At 47.2% G+C, this 18,808-nt stretch overlaps 1 protein-coding gene across 2 annotated transcripts in view; it reads left to right on the forward strand.

The window, feature by feature from the left end:
- Adgrd1 (adhesion G protein-coupled receptor D1) overlaps nt 1-18,808 on the forward strand; it is a 112,086-nt gene that overhangs the window by 23,895 nt on the left and 69,383 nt on the right. For both annotated transcript variants that reach the window (XM_055606125.1, XM_055606126.1), the window contains 6 exons: nt 4,042-4,296; nt 6,796-6,851; nt 7,945-8,100; nt 13,834-13,893; nt 16,589-16,706; nt 17,552-17,662. In XM_055606125.1, the coding sequence (XP_055462100.1) occupies nt 4,042-4,296; nt 6,796-6,851; nt 7,945-8,100; nt 13,834-13,893; nt 16,589-16,706; nt 17,552-17,662 (756 nt within the window). The remainder of the gene's footprint in view (nt 1-4,041; nt 4,297-6,795; nt 6,852-7,944; nt 8,101-13,833; nt 13,894-16,588; nt 16,707-17,551; nt 17,663-18,808) is intronic.

The following is an 18,808-nucleotide window of genomic DNA, read 5'->3' on the forward strand; positions in this document are numbered from 1 at the left end:
CCACAACATGAGGAACTGTATTAAAGAGTTACAGCATTAAAAAGGTAGAGACCTATTGGTCTAGAAGCAAATAGGTTCATTTCTGGCCCAGTTGAAGGAGGTGACCCAGCTTAACTGTGGCGTTTTCAGGCCAGGTCCTAACTCTGTGCCTTGTAGCTTTATGGACCTGGGATCATATTCTACTACTTGGTGCTTCTTCAGGTTCTTTGTTTGAAGCATGGGAAGAGTAGCAGTTATTATTTCACTGGGATACAGACAACTGATGGATCAAAGGGGCCTTGAACAATGTACTGCAGAATCCTGGGAGACCTGGGTTCGCTCTGTGGTGTTGAACTTGCATAAGCTGAACTCATAGGTGGAGAAATGCCATAGCAAGGAAAGATATTGAATTTCTGGATTCTTTCCCACCCTCAAGGCCGGAAACACTTTTGCCCTTCCTGCTTTACAAGGCTCCCTCTGAGCCTCTGTGATGGCTCTGAGTGAGGACCACTTGCGGTCAAGGTTTCCTAGGTAACAGCTCATTCCCCCACGGGCCTTGGGCCTGTGGCATCCAGCAGGTTCTTTGAAACCGAACACGTGCTGTTTTTCCAACCCAGGGATGCCGAGAGACTTGTAAACATCCCCTTGTCATCTGCTCCTCATTTGTTCACTGGAAAGCTTTGTTATTCTCACTTTCAAAGTCAAGTGCAATCATGCTTTGGCCCCGAGTAGGATCCAAGTGTTCTTCAGAGCGACAAAATTACTAAAGTGTTACACAATCCCCAGCAGGAAGCTCTGATGTAACCATTGGCTGTCCACAGTCACTGGTGGGCAGGGTCACTGTGTGTCTTTTAGTGGGGGATGCCCCGTTCCTTCTTTGTCAACCCCCTGAGGATGTCTTACTCCAAGGCTTGTAAAACAAGAGTCCCTTTGTGCGCCAGTCTTTCCCCTGATAAGAGGAGGGACCTAGAATCTTCCTAAGGAGGATTCTGATGGAGCCAGGAGGCTGGCCATAACCATTTCGTCATCCCATGTTGGTTAATGTCACATAGGCCCGTGGTTGGTTCGGTGGTGCCTGCCCTGTGACTGTTTAGATGTTCAATGATGTTTTGAATGAGTTGTGACCAGCAGTTGTGATTTCATGTCAAAATTCAGATCTTCCAACTTATTTGGAAACAAAAGAGAATGGTGGCCCCAGCTTCAATTTTTAGTGGCAGGAGAGGGGAGGGAAGCTGCCTCCTAGGTGGGGCAGCCACCTTCCTGTACAGCCTAGTCAGCTTGGAGGCCTGCCCTCAGTGAAACCAAGTTCTTCGCCTTTGCCTCTGCAGACCAGACATGTGGACATTAGTGTGGCATAACTGTACTATGGTCCTCAACAGCCTCCATTTTAAAAACAAAAGCATTAAAAAAAAAACCCACAGTAAAATTGAGTGCAATGAACAGGGCTTCCGGGGGCCCTCCCCCCTCTCCACATGGCCAGCCTCCCCAGAGCAGCACCCCATCCCTGCACTATGAACCACACGGCTGCATGGCTAACCTCCCCCTAAGCAGTGCCCTATCCTAGCACTGTGCTTCAGGGATGAACTACACTCATGAGTGCTTATTTTGGGGGGATGTCAGGGTCCATTCCTGGTGCTATACGTTTTGAATGCTGAGGAGGAGTCTGTTCTGAGCTTTGACCTCTTACCTCTCTTTAAGCGGGTGTGTTCGCTCGCTTGTTGTGAGCTTTGAGAGCTCTTTGCATATTTAGTGTAAAAGCGTCCATTGCAGGTAGTTTCCCCAGTCTGTGGCCGACCCTTTCAAAGTATTGACAAGTTCTTTCGTGGGGCAGAAGTTTTCATTTTAGTGGAGAACGGTTTAACAGGTGTTTTATCCTGGATCACACTTTTGATTACATATGTGTGTATACATACATACATATATATATATATATATATATATGTATGTATACACACACACACACATATATATGCATATATATATGTAGCATCAATAGGCTGGAGAGATGGCTCAGTTGTTAAGAGTACTTGCTGCTTTTCCAGAGGACCTGGTTCAAATCCCAGTACCTACATGGCAGTTCATGACTGTTTGTAAGTTTAGTTTCAGGGGTTCTGACCCTCTCTTGGCTTATATGGTACCATCTACATAGGGTGCACAGACATAAATGCAGGCAAGATATCTGTATTGGCTAGTTTTATGTCAACGTGACAAAAGCTAGAGTCATCAGAGAGGAGGGAGCCTCAGTTGAGAAAATGCCTCCATAAGGTCGGGCTGTAGGAAAGCCTGTAGAGCATTTTCTTAGTGATTGATGGGGAGGGCCTAGCTCATTGTGGGTGGTGCCATCCCTAGACTGGTGATCCTAGGTTCTGTAAAAAGCAGGCTGAGCAAGTCATGAGGAGCAAGCCAGTAAGCAGCACCCTTCCATGACCTCTGCATCAACTCCCACCTCCAGGGTCCTGCCATGCTTGAGTTCCTTCCTTGACTTCCTTTGATGATAAACAGTGGTGTGGAAACATAAGCCAAGCAAACCCTTTTCTCCCCAATTTGCTTTGGTCATGGTATTTATTTTTTGGTTTTGTTTGTTATTCGAGATAGGGTTTCTCGATATAGCCTTAACTGTCCTGGACCCACTTTGTAGACCAAGCTAGCCTCAAACTCATAGAGATCTGCCTGCCACTGTCTTCCTGAATGCTGGGGCTACAGGCTTGCACCATCATGCCTGGCTTGGTCATGGTATTTCATCACAGCAATAGTGACCCTAGCTAAGACAACACCCATACACATAGAGTAAAACAAGCAAACAGACAGACAGACAAACTCACGGTTAAGCTTGGGGTTATTCTAGATTCCTCCTTTTATATACTGGAAGTGGTACAGATCTACATTTGGTATTTCCATTAACCATCCACTTTGAATTAGGTTGAAGAATAGGGATGAGGTTTGGGTTTATTTTTTGTTGTTTTTGCATCTGGGCTTCTGGGCATCCTTGGAGGCAGAGACTGTATTTGTTCCACCGTGTTGGCTTTGCTCCTGTCAGCTACCAGTAGATGATATCTGCATTGCTCACCTTTGGGCTGCCTGTTCCATCCCTCTGATCTATCTGTTTGTCCCTTTAACACCACAAGGCTTCACTTACTGATCCAAACTATAAAGTGACTCTGGTTACTGTGAAACAACATTACTACCTGCCAAGTTCACGCTTGAGAACTGTGCCATTGAATTGCAAAGAAGGATCTCACAATGTCTTAAGTATATTTACGGTTTTGCACTGCTCCACATTCATGGCTATTTTCAGTTGCAAGTGAATGCATGTATCCTACAGGCCACAGTTGGGCAGGCCACTTTTAGTCTCAAAGAGAGGCCAAGCCGGTCCTCCAACTCTGTTTTTTATTTTTTTCCTTTAATATGTGACTTTCCTTGGTATTTGTGTCTCTGTGTAGACATTAGACTCAAATGGTGGCTGTCCAAAGGATAACGTGCTAGATTTGAGTTGATTTGAATTGCATTGAGTCTACAGGTCAGACTGGGACCGAGAGGCAGCTTAACAATAGTAAGTTTTCCTGTCTATAAACATGGGGTATCTTTCTAGACATTGCTTTTATTATTGATAAAATAGATAAGTTTATTTTGTCCATCCCAACCTGTGTGCTTTCCTTGTTTACTGTAATAGTGAGGACTGCCAAGAGTTGTGACAGGGGATGCCCTCGTCTTGTTCCTGACTATACTGAGATTTTCAACTAGGATTATGGTCTGATGGGTTGGTGTTTGGGCCTGGCCTTTTAAGCAAGCCTTTTGTTGCCCATGATTGTAGGTGTTTACATTTGTGACTCTTGTGTTAAAATAAAAAAGGGTCTTCTCAAGTTGCTTTTGGAATTTGGGGGCTGGAGCAAAGCTCATGTGCTCCAAAGGACTAAAGGGAGTCGGGTTGCTATGCTCCATAGTTGGATTCTCTAAGGTCAAGGGTGACCAAGCGGCACATGAAAGAGGGAGGTGCTTAGGGACGAGGGAAGCTTGTGCAGGACTCATCTGCTATGCTCAGGGTGAGTCTTCACTGTCTTCCAGGTCCTTACTGGACTCATGTCCTGTTCACATGGAAATCCAAGGAGGGCTTGAAAGTCTATGTCAACGGGACCCTGAGCACCTCAGACCCGAGTGGGAAAGTGTCCCACACCTATGGGGACCCCCATGTCAACCTGGTCATAGGATCTGAGCAGGACCAGACCAAGCGTTACGAGAATGGAGCTTTCGACGAGTTCATCATCTGGGAGCGGGCACTGACTCCCGACGAGATCAAGATGTACTTCACAGCTGCCATTGGTCAGTGCATGGGTGCCTGTGGTGGACTCAGCACGGGGCTCCTCACCACCCTTCAGCTCCCAAGTTCCTGTCATGGCAGATATGAGATGTGTCCTAATGAAGCATAGAAGCATAGTCATGTCTCTGAACACCTGTTCCCCAAGATAAACAAGCAAGCAGTTCACAGGAGACATGCTGAGATTAATATTCCCCAATCTTTGCAGGCTCCACGGGGTATGCGAAAGCTGATTACAGAGGTTTTGGTGGCAAACATTCAGGTCCTCAACAAATGTCCACCATGTACACATCCTCCTCTGGGCCCTCAGACCCCAAAATACCTTCTCCTTCCTCGGTTATAGGCGGTTTCTCAGAGTAGGGGCCTGTAGGTAGGTGGATATGCTTCTATTTTTCACTTTGCCATGGAACTTTTAAAAAGCTTTCATAAGCTTTGTGTGACATCTGTGTAGCCATTTAAAGTGAGCATTTTGTTTTAAAAGTAGGGCTGGAACGATAGCTCAGTAGGTAAAGTGCTTGCCTCTCAAGCATGAAGACCTGAGTTCAAATACTGGGACCCACATTAAAAAAAAAAGCAGGGTATAGCATGGGGGAGACGGAGACAGAAAGCTCTCTTGAATCTCTTGGACCTCACTGTACAGCCAGCCTCATCTCACCAGTGAGCCCCAGGTCCTAATTAAAACAAACAAACAAACAAACAAACAGGTAGGTAGAGAGTTGACCCCTGCTTTTACATGCACACACACACACACACAAAAAAAAAAAAATAAGATAAACAATTTGATAGTATTTAGCAAATTCACAGGCATGCAACCACAGTCTCTATATCGTTCTCAAATAGTTTAGCATCCTTAAGTGGCGCTCATGCTGCTGCCTCTCCCTACTTCTGCCAGCCTTCTGCACCCACTGATCTATGTCTTTTTCCCATGGTTCACATGTTCTAGATATCCCACACAAACACTATTACTTATTCACTCACAGAAAGACAGAGTATTCCTCCAGCAAGGTTCCCAGGCCCTGCCACTTAAAGCCGGAGCAGCTCCCATGCAGGGGCAGAGGAAAGAGGGCCAGTTCCGGATTGTGAGATCAGTGCATACATCTTTGAAATCCAGGAATAGGTACTGTATGCCAGACGACCCCTTGCAGAATCACACGAGGACTGAGCCAGACCAATGGCACGGCAGAGTCTCACTTCTCATCTCAGTCTCCCATGACCACTCCCATGGTATGCGGGGAAGCCTTCATTTCCACTACCTTGATCTCTGGGCTGTGCATGAGTCAACAGGAGTTTGACAAGACATGACACAAACACATGACATGACTGCCCTCTAACTCTTGGCACCTGAGCAAGGAATGTCATTCAGTCTTGGAGAACAAAGTGTTTGGGGTTCAGCTTTACCTCATCTGCTACTTTACCCCACCAAGTCCCAAGGGACCCATTGCTCTCAAGGCAGCCAGGGTGATGATGTCATTTCCTCAGGCCACCCAAAACAACTTGGGAGACATTTCCCAAAAATGAGGTCAAGTATCAAAGTGAAGTCTGTGTTCTCATCAGAAAACAATAGAAATAGAAATAGTTGGTGAAGAAAATGGCTAGTGGAGGCTTCATCTTTGACCTTGAACATCTTATCGTGGGGAATGGCTCATAATTAACCATGATCTTCAATAGAGAGAATAAAGAGACTTCTTATAGCAGAAGTTCCATCTCCTCCACCACTTTTGGGGTGGGTGTCCAGTCTACCTTAGCCTAGTGTATCAGTTTCTTTTATGTTGTCACAAGTCACCACACAAAACCACTGCTTTAAGTAGGGTCCATTCATTTTGGCTCCAGGTTTCAGAGGGCTCACCAGTTGGCCAATGGGCTCTATCCATTTGAGTGGGGCATCATAGCAGAAGAGGAGATCTGGCCACCATCCCAGGAAGTGGACTAAAGATACCCTTAGGGATAAATATAAATATACCCTTAGGGGTATATATATATATATCTCCATCCTTAGGGACCGGTCCCTAGTGGCCCTAGCTTCTCCAGCTAGGCTCTGCCTCCCGGAGTTTCCAGAGCCTTCCAAAAATAGTGCCACCAGCTGGAGACCCAATGCTTGAGTGTGGGAGAGGCTTCTGGTTCAAACCATAACGTCCAGTGATTAACAATCCTGTGTTTTATCTGTAATGAGTCTGGGTGCCAACGAAGGCTATTTCTCATTCTTTCTTTGTTTGAGATTCGTGAGACCTTGCATAAAATCATCCTTTTATGTGATGGCTTGCATGAACGGTATTCAGAGGCAATTTACAATATAAATGGAAAAATAATTTCTGCTGGGAAAATCCATATAATCTACATTTTAGGCTGATTTATGAGCCCTTTATCTTCCCAGCAACATCCATACTCAAAACATCCTGTGCCTCTGTGGGGCGCCTCAAGCTGGCAAATTCTGAATAAAGACAGACCTCCCTGGGGATGCCAAACGGTGACTTAGCCCTCACTGAAGCATTCATTTTTTTTTTCAGGTAAACACGCTCTGCTGTCTTCAACACCACCAGCGATGCCCACAGCACATACTGTGGTGAGCAGGGGCCTTTACCCTTTGCCCCATGCGTGAGTCACTTTTCATAGCTGGGACAAAATATCCGAAAAGACAACCCAAGGGAGGAGGGTTTTCCAGTCCATTGTGTGCTGGGTGCATTGCTGACGGCCCGAGACAAGGTGGAATCATGGCAGAAAGCCAAGTGGAGAAAGGGTGCTGCCTTCATATTCTATAGCAGCCAGGAAGTGGGGGTGAGGGTGGGAAGAGGAGAGTGGGGGAGGAGCATGAGAGTCTGAAGGTAGAATATTCCTCAATGGCACATCCTCCTTTCTCCACCCAGATCCCATGGTCTATTTTCCATACTATAGCAGACGAACTCATCAGTGGGTTTAATCCATTGATGAAGTTAGTACCCTGCCATGACCCAATTATCTCTTCACAGTGCCACCAGCTAGAAGCCAAAGCTTACACAGGAGGCTCTGTGAATGGCATTTCACATTCAAATCGTAACCCCACTCACTTGTTGCGGTATTGGCTTGTGCCAGTGGGGCCAGAGTCATGTTCAGAATAAAATAGAGGGAGGGAAGACAATTTTGGGGTGATTTTTGGTGTTGAGTGTGGTTGGAAAAAAGACTCCCCTTGGTTCCTTGGAATGCTAGGAAGAAAGGAAATTTTGAGGAGCCAGTGATCCCTGAAATGATTTCCTGGGCAGGTGAGACCTGTCTCTTCTTAGCTTCCTTCGGTGCCTTTTCTTCTGATATCAGAGGAATGGGTCAATTCGTACAGAATGTGGGTGCTTCGATTTAGCTTTAGTGTCTAAATAATGTCCCTTGCTCAGGGACTTTGACAGAGAGTGCCTGGACTTTCTAATCCACTTGGGTTCAGATCCTTGTTTACCACTCATTGACTCTGTATGCCTCTCTGTGGCTAATTTTGTCTTTTATGATCCTTGTTTCACAAGGTGGCTGTGAGGATATTGTCTTATGCAGGCTCTCCACAGAAGTACCCATATGTGGGACAAGTCAATCTTGGCACTGTCCTTATGGGCCCAGAGCCAGAGTTCATCCTGAGCTTCTATAGAATGCCCTGGCTTTAGTTCCTAGCAGGAAGCCATATGGCCACTATCTTTCAGATGCCCGTGGATGCCTACCACCCCATCATTGCCAACCTGACCGAGAAGAGGAAATGGTTCCAGAGACCTGGGACCGTGTTGCAATATCTTCAAAATGTGTCTCTCAGCTTGCCCAATAAATCCCTCTCAGAGGACACTGCATGGAACCTCACAGAGGTAAAGCTCCTGGTGCCATTGACTGGCTGATGCATGGCTGGACCATGGGTTAGAGTCAGAAAGATCTAGATCCATGGCTGAGCGAGGTGACACAACAGTCAGGAACACTTGCTCTTAGAGCGGACTGGAATTCAGTTCCTAGTACCCATGTTAGCTGGCTCACAGCCATCCATAGTTCCAGATCCATAGGCTCTAACACCCTCTTCTGGCTTCCATAGGCACCTACAAACATCTGGTATACATTCTCTCTCTCTCTCTCTCTCTCTCTCTCTCTCTCTCTCTCTCTCTCACATCTAAAACAAAAAACAAAAATAAAAAGAATCAAGAGCCTTGCCTAACAGAGTTAGGGCTTCTTGTAAACAGTCAGGAAGAGCTGTTCTGGACAGCTCTGTGCTACTCAGTGAAGCCTCCTTGATCTGGAAATTGGATCTTCATTTCACTCTCCAGAACCCAACCTCTCTGGTCTGTCTAGACACCCGCCCTGGTCTCTAGAGCCAATTGGGTTTGCAACTCATGGTCTCAAGTCTGATGCCTCCTTGGCAATAAGGAAGAGGTAGAGTGGGGGATGCCGGCAGATGAGTCGGAGGTCACAGATGACAACGCACAGTGTGACTTCCTGAAGTCACCGACAACACTCTGCAAGTGTGACTTAGGTTATTAAAGTCAAGATGCTCCCTTCCTTTGCTCCTCTTAATGGTCCCAGGTAGAGGAAGGAGTTTGGGATAGTTCATGGCTGTATTATCTTCTTGAGCCAGGGTTCTTGGCTGGTATGAAAGGCAAAGGGATGTTTGAGGTGGCCCATTCTTGAGAATACAGCCCAAGGCTATGATTGGGGAGTGTGGAGTCTGGACACTAGGCCTAGCTTTGTGCTGCAGGTTATAACTGTGTACTCCTGGTTAGTGAACAAATGTTGCTGGCTTCCAGGCTATTCTGACACATGGAGGCAATAGTCACAGGGGCCAAGTGGGTCTCTGTACACTTTGGTGTCTGGTGCAATAGTTCTAGTTTCTTGGGGTTCTAGTGCTGAAGGCACACCCAGGGAAAGCACCTGGGGTGTCCAGAGGCTCCCTGGGGCGGGGGGCGGGAGGTAGCCAGTAGCTTTCTTGAGTAAAGTGGGAGAAGCAAGTTGGATGTCTGAGATTTCATCATCTCTCAGAACACATAGGTTCCAGAATCCCCTATCACCAGGAACTACGTTTTTCAAGAGGTTGAGGGACCAACATAGATCCAGGTTCTGGAAAGTATTAAGGAAGGATGGGCTTGGGTAGCTGAGCTCAGGCTCCAGGCCCTGGAGTGGGACAAGCTTGGTGTGGCCCCAAGCCCTGTGCTCTTAGCAGTCTGGCAGGCACACTGTTCAACCATGCAGAACTCACTTTCGCTGGAGATGTGGAGAAGTCGTGCTGCCTGGGTCCTTAGCTGGCATCTGCATGGCGGCAAATACAGCTTCACCCTAGAGCAGGTGTGGACCATGGTGTCTGAGTCCTTGGCACTGACAGTGGCTGGGTGGGTCTGCTATGTGACCCTCCGTTATGCACAGTGACCACTGATCTATTAGTGTGAGGGTACTGTGTCCTGGGACCATAGTGTCTGATGGTCCCAGTCCCTGTGTCCATTCGACCACACCCAGCCCTTCGCCTGTGTGTCTGGAAGTATTGGGGACGGGGAGGGTGGGTGGATGCCTCAGGAGCAAAAGAGAGATTTGACAAGCACTCACTGCAGGCCAAATCTTGCTCCTGTGCATCGTATACCATCCCCCACTGGTGACCTATAAGGCTGACCAAGTTTAGGGATTTCCCACCTAATCCCAGACCCTCTTCCTGTAGAAATGGGAAGTGTGACACTGTAGTGACAATTTTGAAACTTTGGTTTCTTTAAAAAAAAAAAAAACAGAAATATTATAAGAATATGTTTTTGTTTTAATTCCAGGTGTGGGATATGGGGCTGCTTCAGATTGTTCAAGGCAGCTGACTATGATTTCCATCATGCTCTGGCTGGGGCATGTATTTTTGCTTTGTTTTGTTTTTTGTTTTGCCAGCTGCAGATAGTTTTTTGCGATTGTGTAATGTTTGAAATTCTGGGGACTTTTCAGATGGTATAGAAATGCTGGGGCCCTGAGGGTGGCTTGGATTGTTGATTGGTTGTTGATTGCTGTTGGTCATGGTTTGTTAAGTAGTCGTGTGCAAAGAAGAAACAACAAAAAGAAATTATATATCTGGATGGCAAAGATCAGACTTGCCCCAAGGTCCTCTATGCCCCTAATCAGCAGGAAATAGTCTAGTGATAATATCACCCTCTTTCTGAACCCTGACTTCATTCAGGGATTTCTTTCCTTTCTTCTTCCCTCTCTATCTTTTTTTCTCCTATCTAGTGTTAGAAGGTAGAAAGTGTGGAAATGGATGGAATCAAAAAGAACCCACCAAGTAGCTAAAGATCAGCCATAGGCCAAACAGGCAATTCTGCCCAACCAAGTTCTCTTTTTTGGTTGGCCAGCCTGCCATGCCAATTCTGCTTTCCTAGGCTCATCATTGGTTTAGGTGAGATCAATGGGCCCAGTGTGGAGCTACAAGATGCCCAGTAGGAATGAAGTGAGACAGGTACAGCTGGCCAAAGTGGTTCTATCTCCTTTGTAAGCTGACGTACTGAAACACAGGCTTCAATACAGGTCACATGGGTAACATTTCATAGGCTTTGCGGCTTTATTCTTTGCCTGTTACTTCCTCTTTATCTCTCTGTAAAACCTTACAGAATTAGAGATTGCAAGTCCAGATGCCTTTGGGGGTTGACAATCCACGTAATGGATGCAACAGGCAGGACCACCAGGTAGACAGTTGACCTGTGGAGAGCAGTAGCCAGCCACTCAGAGCTTCTTGATTTCAACCTTCTGATTTAGCAAGGAGAGCACTAATCCTTGAAAACACAAATGGAATTTTAAAAGAAAATGTGTATAGATCAAAAGAAAGCCATCTCAAGACTGTCTGATCCCAGTGGTCATCCATTTGAGGCTTCTACATGGCCTATGCTGACCCTGGTGCTCTGGGGACAAATTATCCAGAACGGCTCCCAGCACTTCTCAGCTCCCATTCAACAGGAAATAGCATTTCTAGGCAGTCATTGTGTAGCTTTTCATAGTGTCCTGGCTCTTAATCATTGGCTCTAGCCCGGTAGAGTCGCCAGAGGCCACTTCCTAGACTGTGCAAGTGGTAGCTATCAGTCATGTGTGCTCTTGAGCATAGATCTGTAGTTTGTGTACGGGGATTAGTGACACATGTCCAAGATTCTCACTGAAGTCTTCAGCCTCGAACATAAGAACTGTAAAATAACAGTCAACAGCAACAAAAAACTCTGTATGTGCTGCAGGTTGAAAAAATATTTTTATGTGTTGAATTAAGTAAATAAAAAAATATACTATTTAATTGACTTAACCCCGTTCCTCATACAAGCAGCTGGTTGGAAATATACAGCTGTATGAATATACACACCTATAATCTCAGTACCTGGAAACTGAGGCAGGAGATTTTGAGTCTACATCGTGAGATCCTGTAAAAAAAAAATAAAATAAGAAAAGAAAGAAAGAAAGAAAAGAAAAGAAAAGAAAAGAAAAGAAAAGAAAAGGAAGGAAAAGAAAGGTGAATTGCTGTGGTTGGTTCATTTCCGCTCTCAGAACTGCCCTATGTTTCTCAGGGCAACTGTGAGCCATGCATGGCCTGCTTGTGTAGTAAAATTTTAGGGACATATGGCCACTCACTTATGCACAGTCTAGCCTGCTTCTGTACTCCATGGCAGAGTTGAGGATCTAACCTGACAACTTGCAGTCCTTAATTTGTGGCTTAAAAAAAAAAGAATCTTAGGGGCTGTGAATCCAGCCCAGTTGGAAGAGCGCTCACCCAACAGGCATCAAGTCCTGGGTTTGATCCCCAGCACTGTACAAACCAACAGTGGTGGCACACACCTGTAACCCCAGCACTTGGGAGAAGGTCGAGGGAACAGGACCAGAAGTTCAAGGTCATCCTTGGCCTGGGTCATTCTATGTACCAAGCTGGGCTGTATGAGGAGGAAGAGGAGAAGGAGGGTGAGGAAGAGGGGGTCTGGGAGGAGGAGGAGGAAAAGAAAGGGGAGGAGGAGCGAGAGGGGAGGGAGAGGAGAAAGAAAAAAAAAAAAACCCAAGGAATAAAAGAAAACGCTTGCCAATCCTCTGTTCAAGGAGAGAAAACAGGAACATTTTGCCTCCGTTAGTTAAGCCCTTGTGCTTTAGAGTATTAATAAACAGTTATGGAATGAAGATGAATGGGAGAAGGAAGCTTTGACAGTGCGTTCTGAACATACTTAGTGTCTTTGGCAAAGGGGGACAGGATTTTGGCAACTTTGTAGATGCTACATGTTTCTCAACCTGTGGGTCACGACCCCCTTTGGCAAACTTCTATTTCCAAGAAATATTAACACTACAATTCATAACAGTAGCAAGATTGCAGTTTTGAAATAGCAACAAAAAATAATTTCATGGTTGGGGGTCACCACAACATTAGGAACTGTATTAAAGGGTCACAACGTCTGGAAGGTTGAGAACCACTGAGTGGAAGAAACAGAAGAGTGAGTCAACTCCGAGTTTGAGTCTGGTGTCTGTGGCAGCAGACGAAATGGGATAAATGAAGTGTTATGCAGTAGGGAAGGGCAGGGAATGGGGCAAACTTCATTGAAGCAGCTACCCTGCTCAGTTTTGCTCTATGGTTACATGGGTCGCTGGCAGTCTATGTGGTGTGCAAACTAATGCTTTTTTCAAAGGAAGCAGAAAGACCAGTTTTTCTTTAACTCTCCCTCTTCGAAGGTGCTAAAATTTAATTTTATTGTTTTGGAACAAGAATGAGCCAAACCAAGTTTTAAGGTGACTGACTGAGAGACATAAGTAGCTCCTGCTTTGTAGAGGTGATTTCCAGCTGGCTTACATGGCTTAATGTCAGGTTTCATGAGCTGTAATCATTCACTCATTCATCCATCTATCCATTTATACATCTACCTATCCGTCCATTAGTCCACCTGTTCATCCCTCCACTCATCTATGCATCCATCTACCTACCCATCTATCCATCCATCCATCCATCCATCCATCCATCCATCCATCCATCCATCCATTGATGAGAAATGCTGAGGCCTGTCATGTGTCCCGGGCATTTGTAATGTCCACATTCTGATCACTGGCAATACAAGGTTGTCACAGAAACAAATGAGACAGCATCTGTAAGATACAGCCTGAGGCTGGGGAGATGGCTCAGTGATTCAAACATTTGACCCATAAGCCTGAAGACCTGAGTTCAGATCCCCAGAATCCATATAATGTTGAATGGGCATGGTGAACAGCCTATAATTCCTCATAAGGCAGGGCAGGAGCTCCCTGGAATAAGCTGGCTAGCAAGATTTAGCCACATTGGTCAGCTCTGGGATTAGTTGAGAGCTCCTACCTCATTGGATAAGGTGGATGAGCAATTGAGGATGATTACACACATCAGCCTTGGGCTGAACACACATGCATTCCCATGTGCACCAACACGGAGGTGTGCCCACATACATGTGCCCACATACATGTAAACATACATACAATGATAAGCTATTATTGCCTGCTACGGTGCGCCACAGCAGTTACTGGCTGAGGGGATGTGTGAAGATTCAGGAGGAGACTGATAGGTTCAGATGCGAGTCTCAAGGACCTATGCTAAGCAGTGTTCTTCTGTTTATCTTCAGACCTTCTTAAGAACTGTGGGCGAGGTGCTTCTGCTGCCCAGCTGGATCCATGTGTCAGAGGTAAGAGGAAGGATGCTTTGACCTTTAGCATGTGTGTACTGGGTTATGGCTGTCTTCCTGAAGTGGCATCCCAGGCCCTAACTGTCTCTAAGAGGAATGAAGCCTCTCTTGGTCCTGATGTCTGAGACACTGAAGTTTGTTTCCCTTGGACATGAAATACACCCAGGGTATTGTGTCTTCTGGTCTGCTGGGGACCCTGGGACCCTCAGTTCTATGCCACTGCCTCTGGAAAAGGGAGCAGCTCTTCCAGAAGGCTGACCTTTTCCTTGTCATTTCACACAATGTATTTTTTTTTTGTTTTGCATTCTTGAATAGTCATAAGAGCCATATTTGGCATTTGAAGATCAGCGGATCGAGTGTGAGATGGCAGAGTACAAAAGTGTGCTTCCTGATTAAAGAGAAAGTGAAGGCTTTTGTCCCCCTGTGCTCAAAATTCAGGAAGCAGAACGGAGTGCTTTCCTTTGATTTCCAACCATCTTATTGATACCACCTCTTTAAAAACATGAGAAGAGGTGATGAATAGTTGTGGCGATGGCGGATGATAAAAATATCTAAGATAAGAATCACCCGGGACCTTCAGGCAGAGCATGACGGGAGCAACCTCGTATAACCCCAGAGTCTGATCCAAAGCCCACTCATGCACATACATTTCTACAGACATCTGGTGGATGTGCTTGTCCTTAATTCTATCAAGAGCTTTTACCAATATGGAGTGTTGAAGGGAGAGCTCACAAGCATGCAGACTGGGGTTCAGATTCCAAGCATCCATACCAATGCTGGGCGGGCATGGCAGTTCCCCTTAACTCCGATCTGGGAGGGCAGGGACAGGGCATCCCCAGAGCGAGATGGCTAGCTGTATTGGTGAGCTCTGAGTTTGACTGAGAGACCCTCTCTCAATGAGCAAGGTGGAAGAGTTATTTACGCTGATTCTCAACATGAACCTTAGGCTCCACATACACATAAGAACATGTGCGCATATATACCCACACATATGCAAAAACATGTACACACATGCATACCACACACCCACACAAAAATGGGGAAAAGGGGGAAAAAGAACATTGGCCAAGGTTCTCTTTATTCTGAGTACCATGTTAGTCAGGTCAGTACAGACCATGCTACAGCAACAAAAGCCCCCACCTCAGAGTGACTTAGCATAGTGGGCATTCACCTCTCAGATATTTAGAGTCTATGCAGTGGCTCAGGGATCTGAGTTCTGGCCAGCTCCTTGCCACACATGGCTTTCAGGGGTGCAATGAGAGGGGAAGATGAAGGCTTCCAAACACCAGAAGGGGCCCTGATTATACTAGTATGCGGGAGGGCTCACTCTCTTGAACCCTTCTCATTTCAAACATTTAAAGGTTTTTGCATGGTTGAGAGGCAGAAGGGACAGCCAATTCTCACCTTATTAGTAAGATGGCATGAGGGTTTGCACGCTGTGAGCCCTCTATTAGACAGTTTCATGTGAAATGAGATTGCATAACACTGGCAAATGGGAAGGGAAGGGGGTCAAGAATGTGAGAGTGACACAGGCTTACATAGAAACACATTCCTTTTCAAGAAGTATAGACCTCCAGGGATAGGTTTCTAAGGCCCTTTGTGTACAAGCTGCAGTCTGAAAGGGAAGATAGCCAGTGGGGACAGCCAATAGAGGGACGGCAGCCAGTGGAGGCCTCGGACCGATAGATTTTCTTCATTGATTTAAATGAAATTTCTTTGAATGTAAAATACGCAAATCTGCTGCAAAATATGAATAATTATGAAACAATCCAGGCTTAGGCAAGCTTATGAGCATTGACGAGAAGGGCATGCACGAATCGCTGCTCCCCGTAGAACTGTGTGCCAAAGACACAGACGTGCTGATTGGAATCAGACCACGGGCCTAGGAGACAATGTCTAAAATTGGCCTGTGCGTCTGGTTCCGCCTCAGTAGGCCCTCCTGGAGTGTTTGTGAGAGGGTGCTGAGAGCTCAGCAGTGACAGATGCTGTCTAAGAAAGGGTGGGAGAAGATGAGAGGGGTAGACAGAACTGGGCCAGGCAGGATGGGGCAGGGGGCTGAGACAACTGTTCTTGCTTGCCATGGTGTCTGAGGTCCAAGACATCAGACCAAGGTGGACATGAACCCTGACATGAACACAGATCCCAGATTGGCAGCAGAGGCTGTGAATCAAGGAGGGACCTGCCTCCCTGTGGATAGAATCCAGTGGTGTCCTTTCTGCCTTAAAGATGCAGAATAGGTAAAGAGGGCTATTGGATGGGAAGTCAAGGAGACCAGCAGGGATTTGGGGGCTGGTACCTCCAAACAGGCTGCTACCTCATTGAGGGTGGAAAAGAATCGCTGGTGTCCTCATGCCTCAGGGGACTCAGGGCCATTATCTGTAAGACCGAAGCATGGGCAGACATAAGACTTGTCCAGGTCCTTGGAGGCTTCACAGGACAGCTACACACAGGTGTCTGGGCTCTCTGATCACTCAGGAGCTAATGTCACGACCTTGGGTCTGCTTTGACTTGTGTCCATGCTCCGTGAACTCATCAGGTACATGGACACTGCCCAGGCTCTGTAGTAGGGAAATTAGGTGATTTTCTCCCTCTTATAAGCATCATGGGAAAGTGAAGCCCTGGGATCTTGATGTGCCCATCTCAAGCGATGCTGAGGGTGGCAGTCCTCAGAGTTTCATGTCTGTGTTGCTTGCAGGACAACAGCATGGTGCTGGGCCTGGTCGACACCATTGACACCGTCATGGGCCACATATCATCTAATCTGCAGCCCAGAGAAACCCACGTCACCCTCACGGGCTCTTCCTCCATGGCAGGTAGCCATTATCAGATTGGGGAGGAGTGGAGGTTTTTGGAGAAAGAGTGTCAGATGTGCAGGCCACTGGCCTTCACACTGCCTGAGGCTCACATAGCAGCTGGGATAAACCACTATTTCTCTGGGCTCTGGCACCTTGTGCAAAATCCCATTTTTGAAGGAAAACGTGTTAGAATTAGATTAGAAGTGCTGGTCCACAGGGCCCACCACACAGGACTGTGTAAGCAGTCACGATAACGTGGGAGCTGTAGGTGTCTCATGACAGTCATCTGGGCTCAAACAGAAGGGGGACTTCAACTACCTTGAGCCCTTGGGTCCTTAAACATCTCAGTGGGATGCTCTCTGCCTTGGTGTGGGTGAAGAGGGTCATTGGAGGAGGAGCCAAGGAGGCCAGAATGTGAGTCTGGGTGAATGCCAGAATGGGGCATCTCAGAGGAAGCAGCCTGGCTTTTCCAGGATGTGTCAGGTCCCCACAGACAAGCATGCATTCTTTGCTTTGAGTCTCTGAGGACACATCAGTGTGGTGGCATCACACAGCATGCTATCATGGTCCAGGAGCTCATCTGCCCCCAGAGGCAGCTTTTGGGGCTGCCTGGCTGCCAAGCCACTCCCGCCACACACACACACACACACACACACACACACACACACACACATGTTTTTATTCTTCCTTTTCTGACAGGGTGCCCCAGAAGCTTAGATAACCACAGTCTCCCTCACCCTCATGGGTTCTGGCATCACTGCTACTAGGAGGTTGAGTGCTTAGAGCTAGAGGGCTGCAGAAGGCCAGAATCTCTCCCGCCAGAGACCTGCTGACCCCATTCTCTGTGTCCACTTCTCCTTCAGATTTCTCCATAGCTAAGGTCCTTCCACCAGCGCTGAGTGCCCCCCACTATAGATTCCCAGCCCATGGGCACAGCTACATTGAGATTCCGAGAGAGGCCCTTCACAGCCAAGGTGAGTGGATGTGGTTTCTCAGGCCCTTAGGTGGTAAAGCCTGGGTGGCTGTCTTCCCCGATGGAGTGTCTCTCACAGGAGGGTGGGGTTGGCTGCTCCCAGAGAAGGCTCTGCTGCAAAGCACGCCTTACCATCTATTCCATGACACCCTGTAGACTGAGCTGGGACTTGGAGTGGAGCCCTGGAAATTTATGATCCTATGAGTCTGGCCCACCACACAGAGTACTGCGTGTCCCCAGATCTGCTCAGCTCCTGGTTAGTATACAATGAGCAGATGGGGCACCTTCCCTCCTGGTTCAAGGTAGCCACGGATTAAGTATGTCTGTATAGGGGAGCCAGAAACTGTCCCAGGAGAGGCCCAAATCAAGTCTCATTATGAGTGGGTAACCAAGGGTATCTGGTATAGGCCGGGGCGCTCCAGAGCCTGGGCAACTCTGGCCAAATCTGGATGGCATCTTCTGTGTAGATCCTTTCTTCTTGGGTTCACTCACAGTTGAGGATTGCTGTATTTTCTCCCCCTAGAGGGCCTGGACAGAGGTCCAGCCCTGCCCCACAACCCCTCTCCTTACAAGGACCTATCTTTTGGGCTGGAGGACAGGTACCCAAGACTGCCATCTTCTCCTGGCAAAGACTCAGTGTATCCTGCTCTCAGGAGACATGTACCATCGAGTAGCCTTGCATAGGGTCTTATACTTCCAGGCTCCATTGCAGGCTGCATCAGAAGTAACCAGGTTTCCAGGATGGCCAGAGGCCGTGTTCTCAACACTTGCTGTCAACCAGCCCAAACCCTGGTTAGAACACCAGCCTAGCCCACTGCTGGCTGTGTGGCCTTGGGCATGCTGCTGACCTTATCTGTGCCAGGGCAATTACAATGCCTGCTTTCGGAGCATACAAGGCAAATCGTGTATGAATCACTGTGCGTGGTGTGTAACGAGTCCTGAGTCGACAGTAGGAAGAGCCCACAAAATCAGCCACTCATGGCTGACTGTTCTCAACACCCGTGGAGTGAAAGAAAAGCTGAGTATGTGGTTCTCATTGTAATAAGGGGCAAGGGACACATTGCAGCCATCTGGGTCTGCTACGGCCTTCAACCCTCCCTTGAGTGTGAGCAGACTGACCGAGACACACTCATTGATGGGCTGGCAG

Source organism: Psammomys obesus, unplaced genomic scaffold, assembly GCF_907164565.1.
Source record: "Psammomys obesus unplaced genomic scaffold, mPsaObe1.curated_primary_1811, whole genome shotgun sequence".
NCBI classification, from domain to species: domain Eukaryota; kingdom Metazoa; phylum Chordata; class Mammalia; order Rodentia; family Muridae; genus Psammomys; species Psammomys obesus.